This window comes from Oncorhynchus mykiss, chromosome 23 (genome assembly GCF_013265735.2).
Source record: "Oncorhynchus mykiss isolate Arlee chromosome 23, USDA_OmykA_1.1, whole genome shotgun sequence".
In the NCBI taxonomy this organism is placed as follows: Eukaryota; Metazoa; Chordata; class Actinopteri; order Salmoniformes; family Salmonidae; genus Oncorhynchus; species Oncorhynchus mykiss.
The window spans coordinates 5,920,813-5,945,885 of record NC_048587.1 but is presented as its reverse complement, the minus strand read 5'-3'; the positions used below and the strand labels follow the sequence as shown (position 1 = coordinate 5,945,885).

Sequence of the window (25,073 nt, the reverse complement as noted above, 5' to 3'; positions counted from 1 at the left end):
GATGGGGAATTAACAGTCCAGTCTAATGAAGATGGGTCTGACTGATGGGGAATAACAGTCTAGTCACTGTCCAGTCTAATGAAGATGGGTCTGACTGATGAGGAATAACAGTCCAGTCTAATGAAGATGGGTCTGACTGATGAGGAATAACAGTCCAGTCTAATGAAGATGAGGAATAACAGTCCAGTCTAATGAAGATGGGTCTGACTGATGAGGAATAACAGTCCAGTCTAATGAAGATGGGTCTGACTGATGGGGAATAACAGTCCAGTCTAATGAAGATGGGTCTGACTGATGGGGAATAACAGTCTAGTCACTGTCCAGTCTAATGAAGATGGGTCTGACTAATGGGGATTAACAGTCCAGTCTAATGAAGATGGGTCTGACTGATGGGGAATAACAGTCCAGTCTAATGAAGATGGGTCTGACTGATGGGGAATTAACAGTCCAGTCTAATGAAGAAGGGTCTGACTGATGTGGAATAACAGTCTAGTCACTGTGTCCATCCTCAGTGCTGAAAACTAGCTAAGAGTCCCCTTCAAATGTCTCTCTTGTGTGTGTGATTCTCAACCTTCTTTAACCTTCATAGGCCCGTGGCCCAGATGATATGACAGTCAGGCTAGTGAAGTCTACTGGACCCCTGTATTAAATACAACATCTCTGTTTCCTCCTCCTCTCCCTGGGACAGTCTCAGAAACAGAATGTAGATCTGAGCAGGCAGGCCAAGTTCGCCCAGACACCGTCCTTCGCTCTCTTCGTCACCCTGAAGAACGTGGTGTGTAAGATCGGAGAAGATGCAGAGGTCCTCATGTCCCTCTACGACCCTGTTGAGTCAAAGTTCATCAGGTATGTAACCTCCTATGACGTCATAGGTTTAAAGGTCATCGTGTACAGTACATAGAGCCCATAGGGAGAGCGTTGCATTGTGGGTTTTGTAGTCGACTTGAGCTTCAACAGATTTCCTGCAACGATTTTCACAAGTTACTACCAAACATATCATAACGACAAATTGAGACAATCGCTCACAAAAAAATATCGTTCTTATTTGACACTGTAAATTATATTAATTAGTTGTTTTGAATGGTTTCTTTTAAGGTTAAAGGTCATCAGGCATGTTCCTCTGTGACCCTCTGAGGGTTAAAGTTTATCGGGTAAGCGAAGGGTCGCAAGAGTTCTGGACACTTTCTCAAATTTCCCATGTTTTCCTGAAATTCCAGTTGGAGCATTCCCTCCCTGGTTAGAGCATTCCCTCCCTGGTTAGAGCATTCCCTCCCTGGTTAGAGCATTCCCTCCCTGGTTAGAGGATTCCCTCCCTGGTTAGAGCATTCCATACCTGGTTGGAGCATTCCCTCCCTGGTTGGAGCATTCCCTCCCTGGTTGGAGCATTCCCTCCCTGGTTGGAGCATTCCCTCCCTGGTTGGAGCATTCCCTCCCTGGTTAGAGGATTCCCTCCCTGGTTAGAGGATTCCCTCCCTGGTTAGAGGATTCCCTCCCTGGTTAGAGGATTCCCTCCCTGGTTGGAGGATTCCCTCCCAGGTTAAAGCATTCCCTCCCTGGTTGAAGGATTCCCTCCCTGGTTGGAGCATTCCCTCCCTGGTTAGAGGATTCCCTCCCAGGTTGGAGCATTCCCTCCCTTGTTAGAGCATTCCCCCCTGGTTATTTCCTCACTATTGTGGGAATCCTCTCATCAGGATTTCTGGAGAACCTCTGAATCATGGGAATAGTATTGTCCTAGGCCCGAGTGCAGAGCCAGGAACGTTACAGCACAGACCCGGCTGCCAGCCTGCCTGGGGGTTTTCTCTTGTTCCAGGATACTGTTCAGGAAACGTCTCATCTGTGTTCGACATTAGTCAGTCGATTGTCATTTGTTCATCTTGAGACTAGAGAGTTGATTTGTGATGCCAGATTGTAAAGCTAAAATGTTGATGTCGGTTCTTCCCCTCCTCCCCAGTGAGAATTACCTGGTGCGATGGTCCAGTCAAGGCCTGGTGAAAGATATAGACCAGCTACATAACCTGAGATCAGTCTTCACTGTGAGTATATGTAGATATAGACCAGCTACATCACTGTGAGTATATGTAGATATAGACCAGCTACATCACTGTGAGTATATGTAGATATAGACCAGCTACATCACTGTGAGTATATGTAGATATAGACCAGCTACATCACTGTGAGTATATGTAGATATAGACCAGCTACATCACTGTGAGTATATGTAGATATAGACCAGCTACATCACTGTGAGTATATGTAGATATAGACCAGCTACATCACTGTGAGTAGATATAGACCAGCTACATCACTGTGAGTATATGTAGATATAGACCAGCTATATCACTGTGAGTATATGTAGATGTAGCTGGTCTATATCACTGTGAGTATATGTAGATATAGACCAGCTATATCACTGTGAGTATATGTAGATATAGACCAGCTACATCACTGTGAGTATATGTAGATATAGACCAGCTACATCACTGTGAGTATATGTAGATATAGACCAGCTACATCACTGTGAGTATATGTAGATATAGACCAGCTACATCACTGTGAGTATATGTAGATATAGACCAGCTATATCACTGTGAGTATATGTAGATATAGACCAGCTACATCACTGTGAGTATATGTAGATCAAGACCAGCTACATCACTGTGAGTATATGTAGATATAGACCAGCTACATCACTGTGAGTATATGTAGATATAGACCAGCTACATCACTGTGAGTATATGTAGATATAGACCAGCTACATCACTGTGAGTATATGTAGATCAAGACCAGCTACATCACTGTGAGTATATGTAGATATAGACCAGCTACATCACTGTGAGTATATGTAGATATAGACCAGCTACATCACTGTGAGTATATGTAGATATAGACCAGCTACATCACTGTGAGTATTTGTAGATAGACCAGCTACATCACTGTGAGTATATGTAGATACAGACCAGCTACATCACTGTGAGTATATGTAGATATAGACCAGCTACATCACTGTGAGTATATGTAGATATAGACCAGCTACATCACTGTGAGTATATGTAGATATAGACCAGCTACATCACTGTGAGTATATGTAGATATAGACCAGCTACATCACTGTGAGTATATGTAGATATAGACCAGCTACATCACTGTGAGTATATGTAGATATAGACCAGCTACATCACTGTGAGTATATGTAGATATAGACCAGCTACATCACTGTGAGTATATGTAGATATAGACCAGCTACATCACTGTGAGTATATGTAGATATAGACCAGCTACATCACTGTGAGTATATGTAGATATAGACCAGCTACATCACTGTGAGTATATGTAGATATAGACCAGCTACATAACCTGAGATCAGTCTTCACTGTGAGTATATGTAGATATAGACCAGCTACATCACTGTGAGTATATGTAGATATAGACCAGCTACATCACTGTGAGTATATGTAGATATAGACCAGCTACATCACTGTGAGTATATGTAGATATAGACCAGCTACATCACTGTGAGTATATGTAGATATAGACCAGCTACATCACTGTGAGTATATGTAGATATAGACCAGCTACATCACTGTGAGTATATGTAGATATAGACCAGCTACATCCCTGTGAGTATATGTAGATATAGACCAGCTACATCACTGTGAGTATATGTAGATATAGACCAGCTACATCACTGTGAGTATATGTAGATATAGACCAGCTACCTCACTGTGAGTATATGTAGATATAGACCAGCTACATCACTGTGAGTATATGTAGATATAGACCAGCTACATCACTGTGAGTATATGTAGATCAAGACCAGCTACATCACTGTGAGTATATGTAGATATAGACCAGCTACATCACTGTGAGTATATGTAGATCAAGACCAGCTACATCACTGTGAGTATATGTAGATATAGACCAGCTACATCACTGTGAGTATATGTAGATATAGACCAGCTACATCACTGTGAGTATATGTAGATATAGACCAGCTATATCACTGTGAGTATATGTAGATATAGACCAGCTACATCACTGTGAGTATATGTAGATACAGACCAGCTACATCACTGTGAGTATATGTAGATATAGACCAGCTACATCACTGTGAGTATTTGTAGATATAGACCAGCTACATCACTGTGAGTATATGTAGATATAGACCAGCTACATCACTGTGAGTATATGTAGATATAGACCAGCTACATCACTGTGAGTATATGTAGATATAGACCAGCTACATCACTGTGAGTATATGTAGATATAGACCAGCTACATCACTGTGAGTATATGTAGATATAGACCAGCTACATCACTGTGAGTATATGTAGATATAGACCAGCTACATCACTGTGAGTATATGTAGATATAGACCAGCTATATCACTGTGAGTATATGTAGATATAGACCAGCTACATCACTGTGAGTATATGTAGATACAGACCAGCTACATCACTGTGAGTATATGTAGATATAGACCAGCTACATCACTGTGAGTATATGTAGATATAGACCAGCTACATCACTGTGAGTATATGTAGATATAGACCAGCTACATCACTGTGAGTATATGTAGATATAGACCAGCTACATCACTGTGAGTATATGTAGATATAGACCAGCTACATCACTGTGAGTATATGTAGATATAGACCAGCTATATCACTGTGAGTATATGTAGATATAGACCAGCTCCATCACTGTGAGTATATGTAGATATAGACCAGCTACATCACTGTGAGTATATGTAGATATAGACCAGCTCCATCACTGTGAGTATATGTAGATATAGACCAGCTATATCACTGTGAGTATATGTAGATATAGACCAGCTACATCACTGTGAGTATATGTAGATATAGACCAGCTCCATCACTGTGAGTATATGTAGATATAGACCAGCTATATCACTGTGAGTATATGTAGATATAGACCAGCTACATCACTGTGAGTATATGTAGATATAGACCAGCTACATCACTGTGAGTATATGTAGATACAGACCAGCTACATCACTGTGAGTATATGTAGATATAGACCAGCTACATCACTGTGAGTATATGTAGATATAGACCAGCTACATCACTGTGAGTATATGTAGATATATACCAGCTACATCACTGTGAGTATATGTAGATATAGACCAGCTACATCACTGTGAGTATATGTAGATATAGACCAGCTACATCACTGTGAGTATATGTAGATACAGACCAGCTACATCACTGTGAGTATATGTAGATATAGACCAGCTACATCACTGTGAGTATATGTAGATATAGACCAGCTACATCACTGTGAGTATATGTAGATATAGACCAGCTACATCACTGTGAGTATATGTAGATATAGACCAGCTACATCACTGTGAGTATATGTAGATATAGACCAGCTACATCACTGTGAGTATATATGTAGATATAGACCAGCTACATCACTGTGAGTATATGTAGATATAGACCCGCTACATCACTGTGAGTATATGTAGATATAGACCAGCTACATCACTGTGAGTATATGTAGATATAGACCAGCTACATCACTGTGAGTATATGTAGATATAGACCAGCTATATCACTGTGAGTATATGTAGATATAGACCAGCTATATCACTGTGAGTATATGTAGATATAGACCAGCTACATCACTGTGAGTATATGTAGATATAGACCAGCTATATCACTGTGAGTATATGTAGATATAGACCAGCTATATCACTGTGAGTATATGTAGATATAGACCAGCTCCATAACCTGAGATCAGTCTTCACTGTGAGTATATGTGTTGGCTGCTACTGCACGGTTGTTTACCCAGACCTGTCTTGAGGGATGTCGGTGTGTGTGTGTGTTTTCCCCCCTGTTTGGGCGGCGGTGTTTGTTAAGTTCCCCGGCTCTGAAAGAAAGAGAACGACCCAGAGCGACCCGGTTTGTTTGTCAAAGGTCACCTCTCTACTAATGGCTGGCCAAGGGCAGCCCGGGTCACCAGGCGCCTACGTACGACGAGCTAGTTGGCGCCCGCTACTCCGCTCGCTACACTGGCGGCACAGCATGGATCACAACAGGACATGAACCATGGACACAATTAAATAGGGAGTTAAAGCAATTTGGGAGTGAAAACTGCCTCCTTAACAAAAGGTTATCCTCCTTTGAAAAGGTTCTCTCAGCCTGGTGGTGTTACTGCTAAAGGCTAATAAACAGATCAGCCTGGTGGTGTTACTGCTGCAGTCTAATAAACAGATCAGCCTGGTGGTGGTGGTGTTACTGCTGCAGTCTAATAAACAGATCAGCCTGGTGGTGGTGGTGTTACTGCTGCAGCCTAATAAACAGATCAGCCTGGTGGTGTTACTGCTGCAGGCTAATAAACAGATCAGCCTGGTGGTGTTACTGCTGCAGCCTAATAAACAGATCAGCCTGGTGGTGTTACTGCTGCAGCCTAATAAACAGATCAGCCTGGTGGTGTTACTGCTGCAGTCTAATAAACAGATCAGCCTGGTGGTGGTGGTGTTACTGCTGCAGCCTAATAAACAGATCAGCCTGGTGGTGTTACTGCTGCAGTCTAATAAACAGATCAGCCTGGTGGTGGTGGTGTTACTGCTGCAGCCTAATAAACAGATCAGCCTGGTGGTGTTACTGCTGCAGGCTAATAAACAGATCAGCCTGGTAGTGTTACTGCTGCAGCCTAATAAACAGATCAGCCTGGTGGTGTTACTGCTGCAGTCTAATAAACAGATCAGCCTGGTGGTGTTACTGCTGCAGCCTAATAAACAGATCAGCCTGGTGGTGTTACTGCTGCAGTCTAATAAACAGATCAGCCTGGTGGTGGTGGTGTTACTGCTGCAGGCTAATAAACAGATCAGCCTGGTGGTGTTACTGCTGCAGGCTAATAAACAGATCAGCCTGGTGGTGGTGGTGTTACTGCTGCAGTCTAATAAACAGATCAGCCTGGTGGTGTTACTGCTGCAGCCTAATAAACAGATCAGCCTGGTGGTGTTACTGCTGCAGCCTAATAAACAGATCAGCCTGGTGGTGTTACTGCTGCAGCCTAATAAACAGATCAGCCTGGTGGTGTTACTGCTGCAGGCTAATAAACAGATCAGCCTGGTGGTGTTACTGCTGCAGTCTAATAAACAGATCAGCCTGGTGGTGTTACTGCTGCAGCCTAATAAACAGATCAGCCTGGTGGTGTTACTGCTGCAGCCTAATAAACAGATCAGCCTGGTGGTGTTACTGCTGCAGGCTAATAAACAGATCAGCCTGGTGGTGTTACTGCTGCAGTCTAATAAACAGATCAGCCTGGTGGTGGTGGTGTTACTGCTGCAGCCTAATAAACAGATCAGCCTGGTGGTGTTACTGCTGCAGTCTAATAAACAGATCAGCCTGGTGGTGTTACTGCTGCAGCCTAATAAACAGATCAGCCTGGTGGTGTTACTGCTGCAGTCTAATAAACAGATCAGCCTGGTGGTGTTACTGCTGCAGGCTAATAAACAGATCAGCCTGGTGGTGTTACTGCTGCAGCCTAATAAACAGATCAGCCTGGTGGTGGTGGTGTTACTGCTGCAGTCTAATAAACAGATCAGCCTGGTGGTGTTACTGCTGCAGTCTAATAAACAGATCAGCCTGGTGGTGTTACTGCTGCAGCCTAATAAACAGATCAGCCTGGTGGTGTTACTGCTGCAGCCTAATAAACAGATCAGCCTGGTGGTGTTACTGCTGCAGTCTAATAAACAGATCAGCCTGGTGGTGTTACTGCTGCAGTCTAATAAACAGATCAGCCTGGTGGTGTTACTGCTGCAGTCTAATAAACAGATCAGCCTGGTGGTGTTACTGCTGCAGTCTAATAAACAGATCAGCCTGGTGGTGGAGGTGTTACTGCTGCAGCCTAATAAACAGATCAGCCTGGTGGTGGTGGTGTTACTGCTGCAGTCTAATAAACAGATCAGCCTGGTGGTGTTACTGCTGCAGTCTAATAAACAGATCAGCCTGGTGGTGGTGGTGTTACTGCTGCAGTCTAATAAACAGATCAGCCTGGTGGTGTTACTGCTGCAGTCTAATAAACAGATCAGCCTGGTGGTGTTACTGCTGCAGCCTAATAAACAGATCAGCCTGGTGGTGTTACTGCTGCAGCCTAATAAACAGATCAGCCTGGTGGTGTTACTGCTGCAGTCTAATAAACAGATCAGCCTGGTGGTGGTGGTGTTACTGCTGCAGTCTAATAAACAGATCAGCCTGGTGGTGGTGGTGTTACTGCTGCAGCCTAATAAACAGATCAGCCTGGTGGTGTTACTGCTGCAGTCTAATAAACAGATCAGCCTGGTGGTGTTACTGCTGCAGTCTAATAAACAGATCAGCCTGGTGGTGGTGGTGTTACTGCTGCAGTCTAATAAACAGATCAGCCTGGTGGTGTTACTGCTGCAGTCTAATAAACAGATCAGCCTGGTGGTGTTACTGCTGCAGCCTAATAAACAGATCAGCCTGGTGGTGTTACTGCTGCAGTCTAATAAACAGATCAGCCTGGTGGTGTTACTGCTGCAGTCTAATAAACAGATCAGCCTGGTGGTGGTGGTGTTACTGCTGCAGTCTAATAAACAGATCAGCCTGGTGGTGGTGGTGTTACTGCTGCAGCCTAATAAACAGATCAGCCTGGTGGTGGTGGTGTTACTGCTGCAGCCTAATAAACAGATCAGCCTGGTGGTGGTGGTGTTACTGCTGCAGTCTAATAAACAGATCAGCCTGGTGGTGTTACTGCTGCAGGCTAATAAACAGATCAGCCTGGTGGTGGTGGTGTTACTGCTGCAGCCTAATAAACAGATCAGCCTGGTGGTGTTACTGCTGCAGCCTAATAAACAGATCAGCCTGGTGGTGTTACTGCTGCAGTCTAATAAACAGATCAGCCTGGTGGTGGTGGTGTTACTGCTGCAGTCTAATAAACAGATCAGCCTGGTGGTGTTACTGCTGCAGTCTAATAAACAGATCAGCCTGGTGGTGTTACTGCTGCAGGCTAATAAACAGATCAGCCTGGTGGTGTTACTGCTGCAGTCTAATAAACAGATCAGCCTGGTGGTGTTACTGCTGCAGTCTAATAAACAGATCAGCCTGGTGGTGTTACTGCTGCAGCCTAATAAACAGATCAGCCTGGTGGTGTTACTGCTGCAGTCTAATAAACAGATCAGCCTGGTGGTGGTGGTGTTACTGCTGCAGCCTAATAAACAGATCAGCCTGGTGGTGTTACTGCTGCAGCCTAATAAACAGATCAGCCTGGTGGTGTTACTGCTGCAGTCTAATAAACAGATCAGCCTGGTGGTGGTGGTGTTACTGCTGCAGTCTAATAAACAGATCAGCCTGGTGGTGTTACTGCTGCAGGCTAATAAACAGATCAGCCTGGTGGTGTTACTGCTGCAGCCTAATAAACAGATCAGCCTGGTGGTGTTACTGCTGCAGGCTAATAAACAGATCAGCCTGGTGGTGTTACTGCTGCAGTCTAATAAACAGATCAGCCTGGTGGTGTTACTGCTGCAGTCTAATAAACAGATCAGCCTGGTGGTGTTACTGCTGCAGCCTAATAAACAGATCAGCCTGGTGGTGTTACTGCTGCAGTCTAATAAACAGATCAGCCTGGTGGTGGTGGTGTTACTGCTGCAGCCTAATAAACAGATCAGCCTGGTGGTGTTACTGCTGCAGCCTAATAAACAGATCAGCCTGGTGGTGTTACTGCTGCAGTCTAATAAACAGATCAGCCTGGTGGTGGTGGTGTTACTGCTGCAGTCTAATAAACAGATCAGCCTGGTGGTGTTACTGCTGCAGGCTAATAAACAGATCAGCCTGGTGGTGTTACTGCTGCAGCCTAATAAACAGATCAGCCTGGTGGTGTTACTGCTGCAGCCTAATAAACAGATCAGCCTGGTGGTGTTACTGCTGCAGCCTAATAAACAGATCAGCCTGGATGAGAAACTAAAAGCAGATTGGAATGTAACTAGAATTGGGAACAATGAGTCAAATTTTGAATGTGCGCTTTGGCAGCACAGGCGGCTGGTGTCATCTTAATTGGGTAGGACGGGCTCATAGTGATGTCTGGATGGAATGGTATCAAACACATGGTTTCTATGTGCTGTAAACCGTACCATTTACTCAGTTCCAGCCGTTATTATGAGCCGTTCTCCAATCAGCTGCTTCCTGTGTTGGGCAGTACTGTTACCAAGGTAATACTGACTCATTCACTGTGTTGGGCAGTACTGTTACCAATGTAATACTGACTCATTCACTGTGTTGGGCAGTACTGTTACCAAGGTAATACTGACTCATTCACTGTGTTGGGCAGTACTGTTACCAAGGTAATACTGACTCATTCACTGTGTTGGGCAGTACTGTTACCAAGGTAATACTGACTCATTCACTGTGTGGTAACTCCGGTGCAGTCCCATGGTCATACTGCAGCGTAGCTCCGTGGTCATACTTCGGCGTAGCTCCGTGGTCATACTTCGGCGTAGCTCCGTGGTCATACTTCGGCGTAGCTCCGTGGTCATACTGCGGCGTAGCTCCGTGGTCACACTGCGGCGTAGCTCCGTGGTCATACTTCGGCGTAGCTCCGTGGTCATACTTCGGCGTAGCTCCGTGGTCATACTTCGGCGTAGCTCCGTGGTCATACTTTGGTGTAGCTCCGTGGTCATACTGCGGCGTAGCTCCGTGGTCATACTGCGGCGTAGCTCTGTGGTCATACTTTGGCGTAGCTCCGTGGCCATACTTTGGCGTAGCTCCGTGGTCATACTGCGGCGTAGCTCCGTGGTCATACTGCGGCGTAGCTCCGTGGTCATACTTTGGCGTAGCTCCGTGGTCACACTGCGGCGTAGCTCCGTGGTCACACTGCGGCGTAGCTCCGTGGTCATACTGCGGCGTAGCTCCGTGGTCATACTGTGGCGTAGCTCCGTGGTCATACTGCGGCGTAGCTCCGTGGTCATACTGCGGCGTAGCTCCGTGGTCATACTTTGGCGTAGCTCCGTGGTCACACTGCGGCGTAGCTCCGTGGTCACACTGCGGCGTAGCTCCGTGGTCATACTGCGGCGTAGCTCCGTGGTCATACTGCAGCGCAGCTCCGCGGTCATACTGCAGCTCCGTGGTAATATGTAATAGCTTCACTCTTTCTCAGTGTTTCCTCATCCTGGTCCTGGGGACCTAAAGGGGGGTTTGTTTGTTGTTCCCTGGCACGACACATCCCGTTCAAATGTTCAGCTCATCTCTTTCATCTAGCTTTCATCCAGGTGTGTAGTACTAGAGCAACAACTAAAATGTGCACCCCCCCCCCCTCACACTTCTATCTACAATGAACAAAAATATATAAAGTGTTAGTCCCATGTTTCATGCGCTGAAATAAAATATCCCAGAAATGTTCCATTCGCACAAAAAAAACCTGTTTTACATCTCTGTTAGTGAGCGACTTCTCCTTTGACCAGTTAAACCATCCATCTGTCAGGTGTGGCATATCAACACACTGATTTAAACAGCATCATCATTACACCATTGTTGTAATGTTGCGTTTCTATTATTTGATCAGTATAAACGATTTGTTTCCCGATTTGTAACTGAAGTTGTGTAGGACTACACGACGTTTACAGGTACACCAGGGTGGTTTTGCTCCTCCCAATACACCACCACTGAGTCTATTGGTTGTCCCCCCCCCCCCCCCCCCCCCCCACAGGACCTTGGCAGTGAGGATTTAAAGAGAGAGAAGATCAGCTTTGTGTGCCAGATCGTTAGAGTCGGACGGATGGAGCTACGTGACAACAACACCAAGAAGCTGACCTCTGGGCTGAGGAGACCCTTTGGAGTGGCAGGTAAATAAATGGTGGCCGTGTCTTTAAACCCAGAGACTACTGGAAGTAGCCTGGGTACCGGTCTGTTTGTGTTAACATTCCTCTCTGTCTCTATCAGTAACAGAGACTACTGGAACTAGCCTGGGTACCGGTCTGTTTGTGTTAACATTCCTCTCTGTCTCTATCAGTAACAGACTGCTATAGCATTGACCTTCTATACTATATGTCCCGTCCCTAACAGTAATGGATGTGACTGACATCATAACAGGCAAGATGGATGATGAGGACAAGCAGCATTTCATCCCCTTCCAGCCGTGAGTATGAAATATGAACACACACACTCTCTCCCATCCATTACATCACCATAACACAGCGCACTATGTCACAAAACCCGTGTCGATGTCTCAGTTCCTACTTGATCATGGGGGAGATGCATAAACACATCACACATGGACCAGAACATAATGGAGTTTATGGTGGGACCTCTATGGACCAGAACATAATGGAGTTTATGGTGGGACCTCTATGGACCAGAACATAATGGAGGTCTATGGACTAGAACATACTGGAGGTCTATGGACCAGAACATACTGGAGGTATATGGTTGGAGGTCTATGGTTGGAGGTCTATGGACCAGAACATACTGGAGGTCTATGGACCAGAACATACTGGAGGTCTATGGACTAGAACATACTGGAGGTCTATGGTTGGAGGTCTATGGTTGGAGGTCTATGGACCAGAACATACTGGAGGTCTATGGACCAGAACATACTGGAGGTGTATGGACCAGAACATAATGGAGGTCTATGGACCAGAACATAATGGAGGTCTATGGACCAGAACATAATGGAGGTCTATGGACCAGAACATAATGGAGGTCTATGGACCAGAACATAATGGAGGTCTATGGACCAGAACATACTGGAGGTCTATGGACCAGAACATACTGGAGGTCTATGGACCAGAACATACTGGAGGTCTATGGACCAGAACATACTGGAGGTCTATGGACCAGAACATACTGGACCTCTATGGACCAGAACATACTGGAGGTCTATGGACCAGAACATAATGGAGGTCTATGGACCAGAACATAATGGAGGTCTATGGACCAGAACATACTGGAGGTTTATGGTGGGACCTCTATGGACCAGAACATACTGGAGGTCTATGGACCAGAACATACTGGACCTCTATGGACCAGAACATACTGGAGGTCTATGGACCAGAACATACTGGACCTCTATGGACCATAACATACTGGAGGTCTATGGACCAGAACATACTGGAGGTCTATGGACCAGAACATAATGGAGGTCTATGGACCAGAACATAATGGATGTCTATGGACCAGAACATACTGGAGGTTTATGGTGGGACCTCTATGGACCAGAACATACTGGAGGTCTATGGACCAGAACATACTGGACCTCTATGGACCAGAACATACTGGAGGTCTATGGACCAGAACATACTGGAGGTCTATGGACCAGAACATACTGGAGGTCTATGGACCAGAACATACTGGAGGTCTATGGACCAGAACATACTGGAGGTCTATGGACCAGAACATACTGGACCTCTATGGACCAGAACATACTGGACCTCTATGGACCAGAACATACTGGACCTCTATGGACCAGAACATACTGGACCTCTATGGACCAGAACATACTGGACCTCTATGGACCAGAACATACTGGACCACTATGGACCAGAACATAATGGAGGTCTATGGACCAGAACATAATGGAGGTCTATGGACCAGAACATACTGGAGGTCTATGGACCAGAACATACTGGAGGTCTATGGACCAGAACATACTGGAGGTCTATGGACCAGAACATACTGGACCTCTATGGACCAGAACATACTGGACCTCTATGGACCAGAACATAATGGACCTCTATGGACCAGAACATAATGGAGGTCTATGGTGGGACCTCTATGGACCAGAACATAATGGACCTCTATGGACCAGAACATACTGGACCTCTATGGACCAGAACATACTGGACCTCTATGGACCAGAACATACTGGACCACTATGGACCAGAACATAATGGAGGTCTATGGACCAGAACATAATGGAGGTCTATGGACCAGAACATACTGGAGGTCTATGGACCAGAACATACTGGAGGTCTATGGACCAGAACATACTGGACCTCTATGGACCAGAACATACTGGACCTCTATGGACCAGAACATACTGGACCTCTATGGACCAGAACATACTGGAGGTCTATGGACCAGAACATACTGGACCTCTATGGACCAGAACATACTGGAGGTCTATGGACCAGAACATACTGGAGGTCTATGGACCAGAACATACTGGAGGTCTATGGACCAGGACATAATGGACCTCTATGGACCAGGACATACTGGACCTCTATGGACCAGAACATACTGGAGGTCTATGGACCAGAACATACTGGAGGTCTATGTTGGGACCTCTATGGACCAGAACATACTGGACCTCTATGGACCAGAACATACTGGACCTCTATGGACCAGAACATACTGGAGGTCTATGGACCAGAACATACTGGAGGTCTATGGACCAGAACATACTGGAGGTCTATGGACCAGAACATACTGGACCTCTATGGACCAGAACATACTGGACCTCTATGGACCAGAACATACTGGACCTCTATGGACCAGAACATACTGGACCTCTATGGACCAGAACATACTGGAGGTCTATGGACCAGAACATACTGGACCTCTATGGACCAGAACATACTGGACCTCTATGGACCAGAACATACTGGAGGTTTATGGTGGGACCTCTATGGACCAGAACATACTGGAGGTCTATGGACCAGAACATACTGGAGGTCTATGGGCCAGAACATACTGGACCTCTATGGACCAGAACATACTGGAGGTCTATGGACCAGAACATACTGGACCTCTATGGACCAGAACATACTGGAGGTCTATGGACCAGAACATACTGGACCTCTATGGACCAGAACATACTGGACCTCTATGGACCAGAACATACTGGAGGTCTATGGACCAGAACATACTGGAGGTCTATGGACCAGAACATACTGGAGGTCTATGGACCAGAACATACTGGACCTCTATGGACCAGAACATACTGGACCTCTATGGACCAGAACATACTGGACCTCTATGGACCAGAACATACTGGAGGTCTATGGACCAGAACATACTGGACCTCTATGGACCAGAACATACTGGACCTCTATGGACCAGAACATACTGGAGGTTTATGGTGGGACCTCTATGGACCAGAACATACTGGAGGTCTATGGACCAGAATATACTGGAGGTCTATGGGCCAGAACATACTGGACCTCTATGGACCAGAACATACTGGAGGTCTATGGACCAGAACATACTGGACCTCTATGGACCAGAACATACTGGAGGTCTATGGACCAGAACATACTGGACCTCTATGGACCAGAACATACTGGACCTCTATGGACCAGAACATACTGGAGGTCTATGGACCAGAACATAATGGATCTCTATGGACCAGAACATACTGGACCTCTATGGACCAGAACATACTGGAGGTCTATGGACCAGAACATACTGGAGGTCTATGGACCAGAACATACTGGACCTCTATGGACCAGAACATACTGGACCACTATGGACCAGAACATACTGGACCTCTCTGGACCAGAACATACTGGACCTCTATGGACCAGAACATACTGGACCTCTATGGACCAGAACATACTGGACCACTATGGACCAGAACATACTGGACCTCTATGGACCAGAACATACTGGACCACTATGGACCAGAACATACTGGACCTCTATGGACCAGAACATACTGGACTTCTATGGACCAGACCATACTGGACCTCTATGGACCAGAACATACTGGACCTCTATGGACCAGAACATACTGGAGGTCTATGGACCAGAACATACTGGAGGTCTATGGACCAGAACATACTGGAGGTCTATGGACCAGAACATACTGGACCTCTATGGACCAGAACATACTGGAGGTCTATGGACCAGAACATACTGGAGGTCTATGGACCAGAACATACTGGACCACTATGGACCAGAACATACTGGAGGTCTATGGTGGGACCTCTATGGACCAGAACATTAAGTCTATATTAGACGGGGCCTGCATCTGAAACGGCATCCTATTCTCTTGTTGTATTTATTATGGATCCCCATTAGTTCCTGCCAAGGCAGCAGCTACTCTTCCTGGGGTTTATTATGGATCCCCATTAGTTCCTGCCAAGGCAGCAGCTACTCTTCCTGGGGTTTATTATGGATCCCCATTAGTTCCTGCCAAGGCAGCAGCTACTCTTCCTGGGGTTTATTATGGATCCCCATTAGTTCCTGCCAAGGCAGCAGCTACTCTTCCTGGGGTTTATTATGGATCCCCATTAGTTCCTGCCAAGGCAGCAGCTACTCTTCCTGGGGTTTATTATGGATCCCCATTAGTTCCTGCCAAGGCAGCAGCTACTCTTCCTGGGGTTTATTATGGATCCCCATTAGTTCCTGCCAAGGCAGCAGCTACTCTTCCTGGGGTTTATTATGGATCCCCATTAGTTCCTGCCAAGGCAGCAGCTACTCTTCCTGGGGTTTATTATGGATCCCCATTAGTTCCTGCCAAGGCAGCAGCTACTCTTCCTGGGGTTTATTATGGATCCCCATTAGTTCCTGCCAAGGCAGCAGCTACTCTTCCTGGGGTTTATTATGGATCCCCATTAGTTCCTGTCAAGGCAGCAGCTACTCTTCCTGGGGTTTATTATGGATCCCCATTAGTTCCTGCCAAGGCAGCAGCTACTCTTCCTGGGGTTTATTATGGATCCCCATTAGTTCCTGCCAAGGCAGCAGCTACTCTTCCTGGGGTTTATTAGGGATCCCCATTAGTTCCTGCCAAAGCAGCAGCTACTCTTCCTGGGGTTTATTATGGATCCCCATTAGTTCCTGCCAAGGCAGCAGCTACTCTTCCTGGGGTTTATTATGGATCCCCATTAGTTCCTGCCAAGGCAGCAGCTACTCTTCCTGGGGTTTATTATGGATCCCCATTAGTTCCTGCCAAGGCAGCAGATACTCTTCATGGGGTTTATTATGGATCCCCATTAGTTCCTGCCAAGGCAGCAGATACTCTTCATGGGGTTTATTATGGATCCCCATTAGTTCCTGCCAAGGCAACAGCTACTCTTCCTGGGGTTTATTATGGATCCCCATTAGTTCCTGCCAAGGCAGCAGCTACTATTCCTGGGGTTTATTATGGATCCCCATTAGTTCCTGCCAAGGCAGCAGCTACTCTTCCTGGGGTTTATTATGGATCCCCATTAGTTCCTGCCAAGGCAGCAGCTACTCTTCCTGGGGTTTATTATGGATCCCCATTAGTTCCTGTCAAGGCAGCAGCTACTCTTCCTGGGGTTTATTATGGATCCCCATTAGTTCCTGCCAAGGCAGCAGATACTCTTCCTGGGGTTTATTATGGATCCCCATTAGTTCCTGCCAAGGCAGCAGCTACTCTTCCTGGGGTTTATTATGGATCCCCATTAGTTCCTGTCAAGGCAGCAGCTACTCTTCCTGGGGTTTATTATGGATCCCCATTAGTTCCTGTGAAGGCAGCAGCTACTCTTCCTTGCGTCTAAGCACATCATATAACATTATTACACCACTTCATATCTACAATAAAAAATGTATAATACCAACCATACGACAATATTACAATGTGTGTGTCTCTACCTTTTGTGTGTGTCTCTACCTTTTGTGTGTGTCTCTACCTTTTGTGTGTGTCTCTACCTTTTGTGTGTGTCTCTACCTTTTGTGTGTGTCTCTACCTTTTGTGTGTGTCTCTTCACAGTTGCATAAGGTTTTAGTTGTTTTGTATGATTGGTTGTCTATTTGAGCCAGTAAATGGGTCTTTACTATTCTTATGGAGGGGAATGACTTGAGCTTCCCTCCAGGCCTGAGGGCACACGCTCTCTAGTAGGCTTAAATTGAAGATGTGGCATATTGGAAGTGGCAATATCATCCACTATTATCCTCAGTAATTTTCCATCCCGACTGTCTGACCTCGGTGGCTTGTCATTTGTTGATAGACAACAATCATCTTTTCACCTCTTCCACACTGACTTTACGGAATTGGTCAGATATATATTTGGATGTGTCGTGTTAGAGTTTGGTGCCGGCATGTCGTTCCCTATACAGTGCACTACTACCCTATGGGCCCTGGTCTAAAGTAGTGCACTACTACCCTATGGGCCCTTGTCTAAAGTAGTGCACTACTACCCTATAGACCCTGGTCTAAAGTAGTGCACTACTACCCTATAAACCCTGGTCTAAAGTAGTGCACTACTACCCTATAGACCCTGGTCTAAAGTAGTGCACTACTACCCTATAGACCCTGGTCTAAAGTAGTGCACTACTACCCTATAGACCCTGGTCAAAAGTAGTGCCCTACTACCCTATAGACCCTGGTCTAAAGTAGTGCACTACTACCCTATAGACCCTGGTCTAAAGTAGTGCACTACTACCCTATAGACCCTGGTCTAAAGTAGTGCACTACTACCCTATAGACCCTGGTCTAAAGTAGTGCACTACTACCCTATAGACCCTGGTCTAAAGTAGTGCACTACTACCCTATAGACCCTGGTCTAAAGTAGTGCACTACTACCCTATAGACCCTGGTCTAAAGTAGTGCACTACTACCCTATAGACCCTGGTCTAAAGTAGTGCACTACTACCCTATAGACCCTGGTCTAAAGTAGTGCACTACTACCCTATAGACCCTGGTCTAAAGTAGTGCACTACTACCCTATAGACCCTGGTCTAAAGTAGTGCACTACTACCCTATAGGACCTGGTCTAAAGTAGTGCACCACTACCCTAAAGACCCTGGTCTAAAGTAGTGCACTACTACCCTATAAACCCTGGTCTAAAGTAGTGCACTACTACCCTATAGACCCTGGTCTAAAGTAGTGCACTACATATACGGAATAGGGTTCCATTTGTGACTAAAACAGGGATGTTTTCAACCCTTCACACCTGATTCATGTGCAGTTTATTGCACACCCTATTACCTACATAGACCAGGTTTAAAGTAGTGCACTATATAGGGAATAGGTTGCCATTTGGGGCTCAGACCCTCCACTATTCCACCGTGACTAAATTAAGGCGATCTCATTAACTGCCTGTGTCCCTGAGAGGATTCATAATTGGAAATGGTTTTAGACTGAGGCCCAAATGGCACCCTATTCCCTATATAGTGCACTACTATGGCACCCTATTCCCTATATAGTGCACTACTATGGCACCCTATTCCCTATATAGTGCACTACTATGGCACCCTATTCCCTATATAGTGCACTACTATGGCACCCTATTCCCTATATAGTGCACTACTATTCACCCCCAAACGGCACCCTATTCCCTATATAGTGAACGTGGTGAAGGATGTAAGGAATAGAGTGTCATTTGGAACTCAGTCGTAGCTACCAATCAGTTTAGTTTAGTTGGCACGGTAGGCAGATCTCCTCAGTTAACAGCTCTATCTAGGAACATACATAATGGATAGACTTTCTCCTCCTCTCCACACACACACACACACACACACACACACACACACACACACACTGTCGTAGTGATGAATTTTGGTAGTTTCCTGAATAGCAGCTTTAGTTTTTAGCTAGGACCCTGTTCTAAGGCAAACTAAACAGGAAGTTACCGTCCCTAATAAAGGACTGTTTGATGTAACTATATAATTGGTTAGAGATCTCTGGCATGCAAACGGCTTCGTTTTGGAGACGGAAATGGCCCTCACATTGTTAAAACAAAGGTTGAGATATAATGTCATGTTCTTCCTAGTGTTGCCGGGGGCAACATCTTTCCCTAAAAGACTTCGACCAGGGTTACAATGGCCTTTTCTAGCCTAGTCTATTAATATTTAGTTGATTTAAAGTCCACAGGAAGAGGAAATGGAGAGATGTTAGGCATGCTTCAATGTTATTGCTGCTTTTTAATTCAATCAAGGTCTTATTTATTTCATTTCTACCCTTAAACATACTATATGTATTCCTTTAAATGTTATGCATCCTTCAGGCATTTCTCTCTGCCCTCCTCTCCTCTGCTCTCTCTTCTCCTCTCCTCTGTTCTCCTCTCTCTATGCTCTCTCCTCTGCTCTCTCTGCTCCCTCTCTCTGCCCTCCTCTGCTCTCTCTCTGCTCCCTCTCTCTGCCCTCCTCTGCCCTCCTCTGCTCTCTCTCTCTGCCCTCCTCTGCTCTCTCTCTGCTCCCTCTCTCTGCCCTCCTCTGCTCCCTCTCTCTGCTCCCTCTCTCTGCTCTGCTCTCTCTCTGCTCCCTCTCTCTGCCCTCCTCTGCTCCCTCTCTCTGCTCCATCTCCTCTGCACCCTCTCTGCTCCCTCTCTCTGCTCTGCTCTCCTCTGCTCTCTCTGCCCTCTCCTCCTCCTCTGCTCTCTCTCCTCTCTCCTCTCTCCTCTGCTCTCCCTCTCCTCCTCTCCTCTCTCTCCTCCTCTCCTCTGCTCTCCCTCTCCTCGTCTGCTCTCTCTCATCTCTCCTCTGCTCTCTCTCTCCTCCTCTCCTCTGCCCTCCTCTCCTATGCTCTCTCTCTCCCCCTCTCTCTCTGCTCTGCTCTCTCTCTCTCTGCTCCCTCTCTCTGCCCTCCTCTCTCCTCTGCTCTCCTCTGCTCTCTCTGCCCTCTCCTCCTCCTCTGCTCTCTCTCTGCCCTCCTCTGCTCCCTCTCCCTCTGTGCCTCTCCTCTGCTCTCTCTCCTCTCTCCTCTCTGCTCTCCCTCTCCTCCTCTCCTCTGCTCTCTCTCCTCCTCTCCTCTGCTCCCTCCTCCCGTCTGCTCTCTCTCCTCTCTCCTCTGCTCTCTCTCTCCTCCTCTGCCCTCCTCTCCTATGCTCTTTTTCTCTCTCTCTCTCTCTCTCTCTCTCTCTCTCTCTCTCTCTCTCTCTCTCTCTCTCTCTCTCCCTCTCTCCCTCTCTCCCTCCCCCTCGGCTCTCTCTCCTCCTCGCCTCGGCTCTCTGCCCTCCTCTCCTCTGCCCTCCTCTCCTCTGCCCTCCTCTCCTCTGCTCTCTTCTCTCTCTCTCTACCCTCCTCTTCTCTCTCTCTACCCTCCTCTTCTCTCTCTCTACCCTCCTCTCCTCTCTCCTCTGCTCTCTCTCTCTCTTTCTGACCTCCTCTCCTCTACTCTGCTCTCTCTCTGACCTCCTCTCCTCTCTCCTCTGCTCTGCTCTGCTCTGCTCTCTCCTCTGCCCTCCTCTCCTCTCTCTCTGGTGTTGTTCCTGTCATGTGCCTACTACAGGCTAGCGTTGGATGATGCCGTGCTTCGCCACAGGCAACTGAACATCTCCCGTTTTTCAACCAGGGTGGCGGGGGAGAGCGACTTTCTCCAGACCGTCATCAACAAGGTCATCGCCGCCAAGGAGGTCAACCACAAGGGACAAGGTAAAGTTAATGTACAGGGAGGTGGGGGGTGAGATGCTTGGAGTGGTACTGTGAGAGGGCAGGGAGGTTCAGTTGGGTGACGTTACTGTATGATATAGAATACAGTATGATATAGAATACAGAATACAGTATGATATAGAATACAGTATGATATAGAATACAGTATGATATAGAATACAGTATGGTACAGAATACAGTATGGTACAGAATACAGTATGGTACAGAATACAGTATGAGGCAGAATACAGTATGGTGCAGAATACAGTATGGTACAGAATACAGTATGATATAGAATACAGTATGGTATATAATACAGTATGATATAGAATACAGTATGGTATAGAATACAGTTTGATACAGAATACAGTATGACTGAGGTATTTGGTCGAAGGAGGCCAATCACAAAGAACATTTTAAAGTTACTGTGCAGGGAGGAATGATATGACTGGCCTGGGGTCTGACTAAAGGATGATGGGCCTGGGGTCTGACTAAAAGACGACTGGCCTGGGGTTTGACTAAAGGACGACGGGCCTGGGGTCTGACCTAAAGGATGACTTGCCTGGGGCTTGACTAAAGGGGCCTGGGGTCTGACCTAAAGGATGACTTGCCTGGGGTCTGACCTAAAGGACGACAGGCCTGGGGTCTGACTAAAGGACGACGGGCCTGGGGCCTGACTAAAGGACGACGGGCCTGGGGTCTGACTACGGGCCTGGGGTCTGACTAAAGGACGACGGGCCTGGGGCCTGGCTAAAGTACGACGGGCCTGGCTAAAGGACGACGGGCCTGGGGCCTGGCTAAAGGACGACGGGCCTGGGGCCTGGCTAAAGGACGACGGGCCTGGGGCCTGGCTAAAGGACGACGGGCCTGGGGCCTGGCTAAAGGACGACGGGCCTGGGGCCTGACTAAATGGCGACGGGCCTGGGGCCCGCCTAAAGGACGACGGGCCTGGGGCCCGACTAAAGGACGACGGGCCTGGGGTCCGACTACAGGACGACGGGCCTGGGGTCTGACTACGGGCCTGGGGTCTGACTAAAGGACGACGGGCCTGGGGCCTGACTAAAGGATCACGGGCCTGGGGTTTGACTAAAGGACGACTTGCCTGGGGCTTGACTAAAGGGGCCTGGGGTCTGACCTAAAGGATGACTTGCCTGGGGTCTGACCTAAAGGACGACAGGCCTGGGGTCTGACTAAAGGACGACGGGCCTGGGGCCTGACTAAAGGACGACGGGCCTGGGGTCTGACTACGGGCCTGGGGTCTGACTAAAGGACGACGGGCCTGGGGCCTGGCTAAAGTACGACGGGCCTGGCTAAAGGACGACGGGCCTGGGGCCTGGCTAAAGGACGACGGGCCTGGGGCCTGGCTAAAGGACGACGGGCCTGGGGCCTGGCTAAAGGACGACGGGCCTGGGGCCTGGCTAAAGGACGACGGGCCTGGGGCCTGACTAAATGGCGACGGGCCTGGGGCCCGCCTAAAGGACGACGGGCCTGGGGCCCGCCTAAAGGACGACGGGCCTGGGGCCCGACTAAAGGACGACGGGCCTGGGGTCCGACTACAGGACGACGGGCCTGGGGTCCGACTACAGGACGACGGGCCTGGGGTCTGACTACGGGCCTGGGGTCTGACTAATGGACGACGGGCCTGGGGCCTGACTAAAGTACGACGGGCCTGGCTAAAGGACGACGGGCCTGGGGCCTGGCTAAAGGACAACGGGCCTGGGGCCTGGCTAAAGGACGACGGGCCTGGGGCCTGGCTAAAGGACGACGGGCCTGGGGCCTGGCTAAAGGACGACGGGCCTGGGGCCTGGCTAAAGGACGACGGGCCTGGGGCCCGCCTAAAGGACGACGGGCCTGGGGCCCGCCTAAAGGACGACGGGCCTGGGGCCCGCCTAAAGGACGACGGGCCTGGGGCCCGCCTAAAGGACGACGGGCCTGGGGCCCGACTAAAGGACGACGGGCCTGGGGTCCGACTACAGGACGACGGGCCTGGGGTCTGACTACGGGCCTGGGGTCTGACTAATGGACGACGGGCCTGGGGCCTGACTAAAGGATCACGGGCCTGGGGTCTGGCTAAAGGACGACGGGCCTGGGGTCTGACTAAAGGACGACGGGCCTGGGGCCTGGTTAAAGGACGACGGGCCTGGGGCCTGGTTAAAGGACGACGGGCCTGGGGCCTGGCTAAAGGGGCCTGGGGTCTGACTAAAGGGCGACGGGCCTGGGGCCTGCCTAAAGGGCGACGGGCCTGGGGCCTGCCTAAAGGACGACTGGCCTGGGGTCTGACTACAGGACGACGGACCTGGGGTCTGCCTACGGGCCTGGGGTCTGACTAAAGGACGACGGGCCTGGGGTCTGACTATGGGCCTGGGGTCTGACTAAAGGACGACGGTTTGGGGTCTGACTAAAGGACGACGGGCCTGGGGTCTGACTAAAGGACGACGGGCCTGGGGTCTGACTACGGGCCTGGGGTCTGACTAAAGGACGACGGGCCTGGGGTCTGACTAAAGGACGACGGGCCTGGGGTCTGGCTACAGGAAGACGGGCCTGGGGTCTGACTACAGGACGACGGGCCTGGGGTCTGACTACAGGACGACGGGCCTGGGGTCTGACTACAGGACGACGGGCCTGGGGTCTGACTACAGGACGACGGGCCTGGGGTCTGACTACAGGACGACGGGCCTGGGGTCTGACTACAGGACGACGGGCCTGGGGTCTGACTACAGGATGATGGGCCGTTTTCCAATACTGTAGATGTGTTAGTAACAGCTGTTGGATTGACATGTCATGCTTTAGTAGACCCCAGACCACCTGAAGAGGGTTTTGTAGAGGGAGGAGAACAGCCTCTGTGGTGTTGTCATGTTGAATGGCTTTAGACCCCAGACCACCTGAAGAGGGTTTTGTAGAGGGAGGAGAACAGCCTCTGTGGTGTTGTCATGTTGAATGGCTTTAGACCCCAGACCACCTGAAGAGGGTTTTGTAGAGGGAGGAGAACAGCCTCTGTGGTGTTGTCATGTTGAATGGCTTTAGACCCCAGACCACCTGAAGAGGGTTTTGTAGAGGGAGGAGAACAGCCTCTGTGGTGTTGTCATGTTGAATGGCTTTAGACCCCAGACCACCTGAAGAGGGTGTTGTAGAGGGAGGAGAACAGCCTCTGTGGTGTTGTCATGTTGAATGGCTTTAGACCCCAGACCACCTGAAGAGGGTTTTGTAGAGGGAGGAGAACAGCCTCTGTGGTGTTGTCATGTTGAATGGCTTTAGACCCCAGACCACCTGAAGAGGGTTTTGTAGAGGGAGGAGAACAGCCTCTGTGGTGTTGTCATGTTGAATGGCTTTAGACCCCAGACCACCTGAAGAGGGTTTTGTAGATGGAGGAGAACAGCCTCTGTGGTTTTGTCATGTTGAATGGCTTTAGACCCCAGACCACCTGAAGAGGGTTTTGTAGATGGAGGAGAACAGCCTCTGTGGTGTTGTCATGTTGAATGGCTTTAGACCCCAGACCACCTGAAGAGGGTTTTGTAGAGGGAGGAGAACAGCCTCTGTGGTGTTGTCATGTTGAATGGCTTTAGACCCCAGACCACCTGAAGAGGGTTTTGTAGAGGGAGGAGAACAGCCTCTGTGGTCTTGAATGAAGTAGAGGTCAGATCCACTCGGTCATCCCTGGTCAAGGAATCACACAGAGCACAGTGAGGACTCAGCGGTGTGTGTCTGTGTGTGTTTGGGTAGGTAGGTGTTGTGTGTGTCGCCAAGGAGACACAGAGCACAGTGAGGACTCAGCGGTGTGTGGGTAGGTGTTGTGTGTGTGTGTGTGTGTGTGTGTGTGTCGCC

At 48.1% G+C, this 25,073-nt stretch overlaps 1 protein-coding gene across 6 annotated transcripts in view; it reads left to right on the top strand.

Annotated features, from left to right (window-relative positions):
* Positions 1-25,073, top strand: part of LOC110514830 (dedicator of cytokinesis protein 1) — a 538,819-nt gene that overhangs the window by 53,261 nt on the left and 460,485 nt on the right. For all 6 annotated transcript variants that reach the window (XM_036960808.1, XM_036960809.1, XM_036960806.1 and 3 more), the window contains 5 exons: positions 689-846; positions 1,952-2,033; positions 11,689-11,824; positions 12,045-12,117; positions 21,175-21,254. In XM_036960808.1, coding sequence (XP_036816703.1) covers positions 689-846; positions 1,952-2,033; positions 11,689-11,824; positions 12,045-12,117; positions 21,175-21,254 — 529 coding nt within the window. The remainder of the gene's footprint in view (positions 1-688; positions 847-1,951; positions 2,034-11,688; positions 11,825-12,044; positions 12,118-21,174; positions 21,255-25,073) is intronic.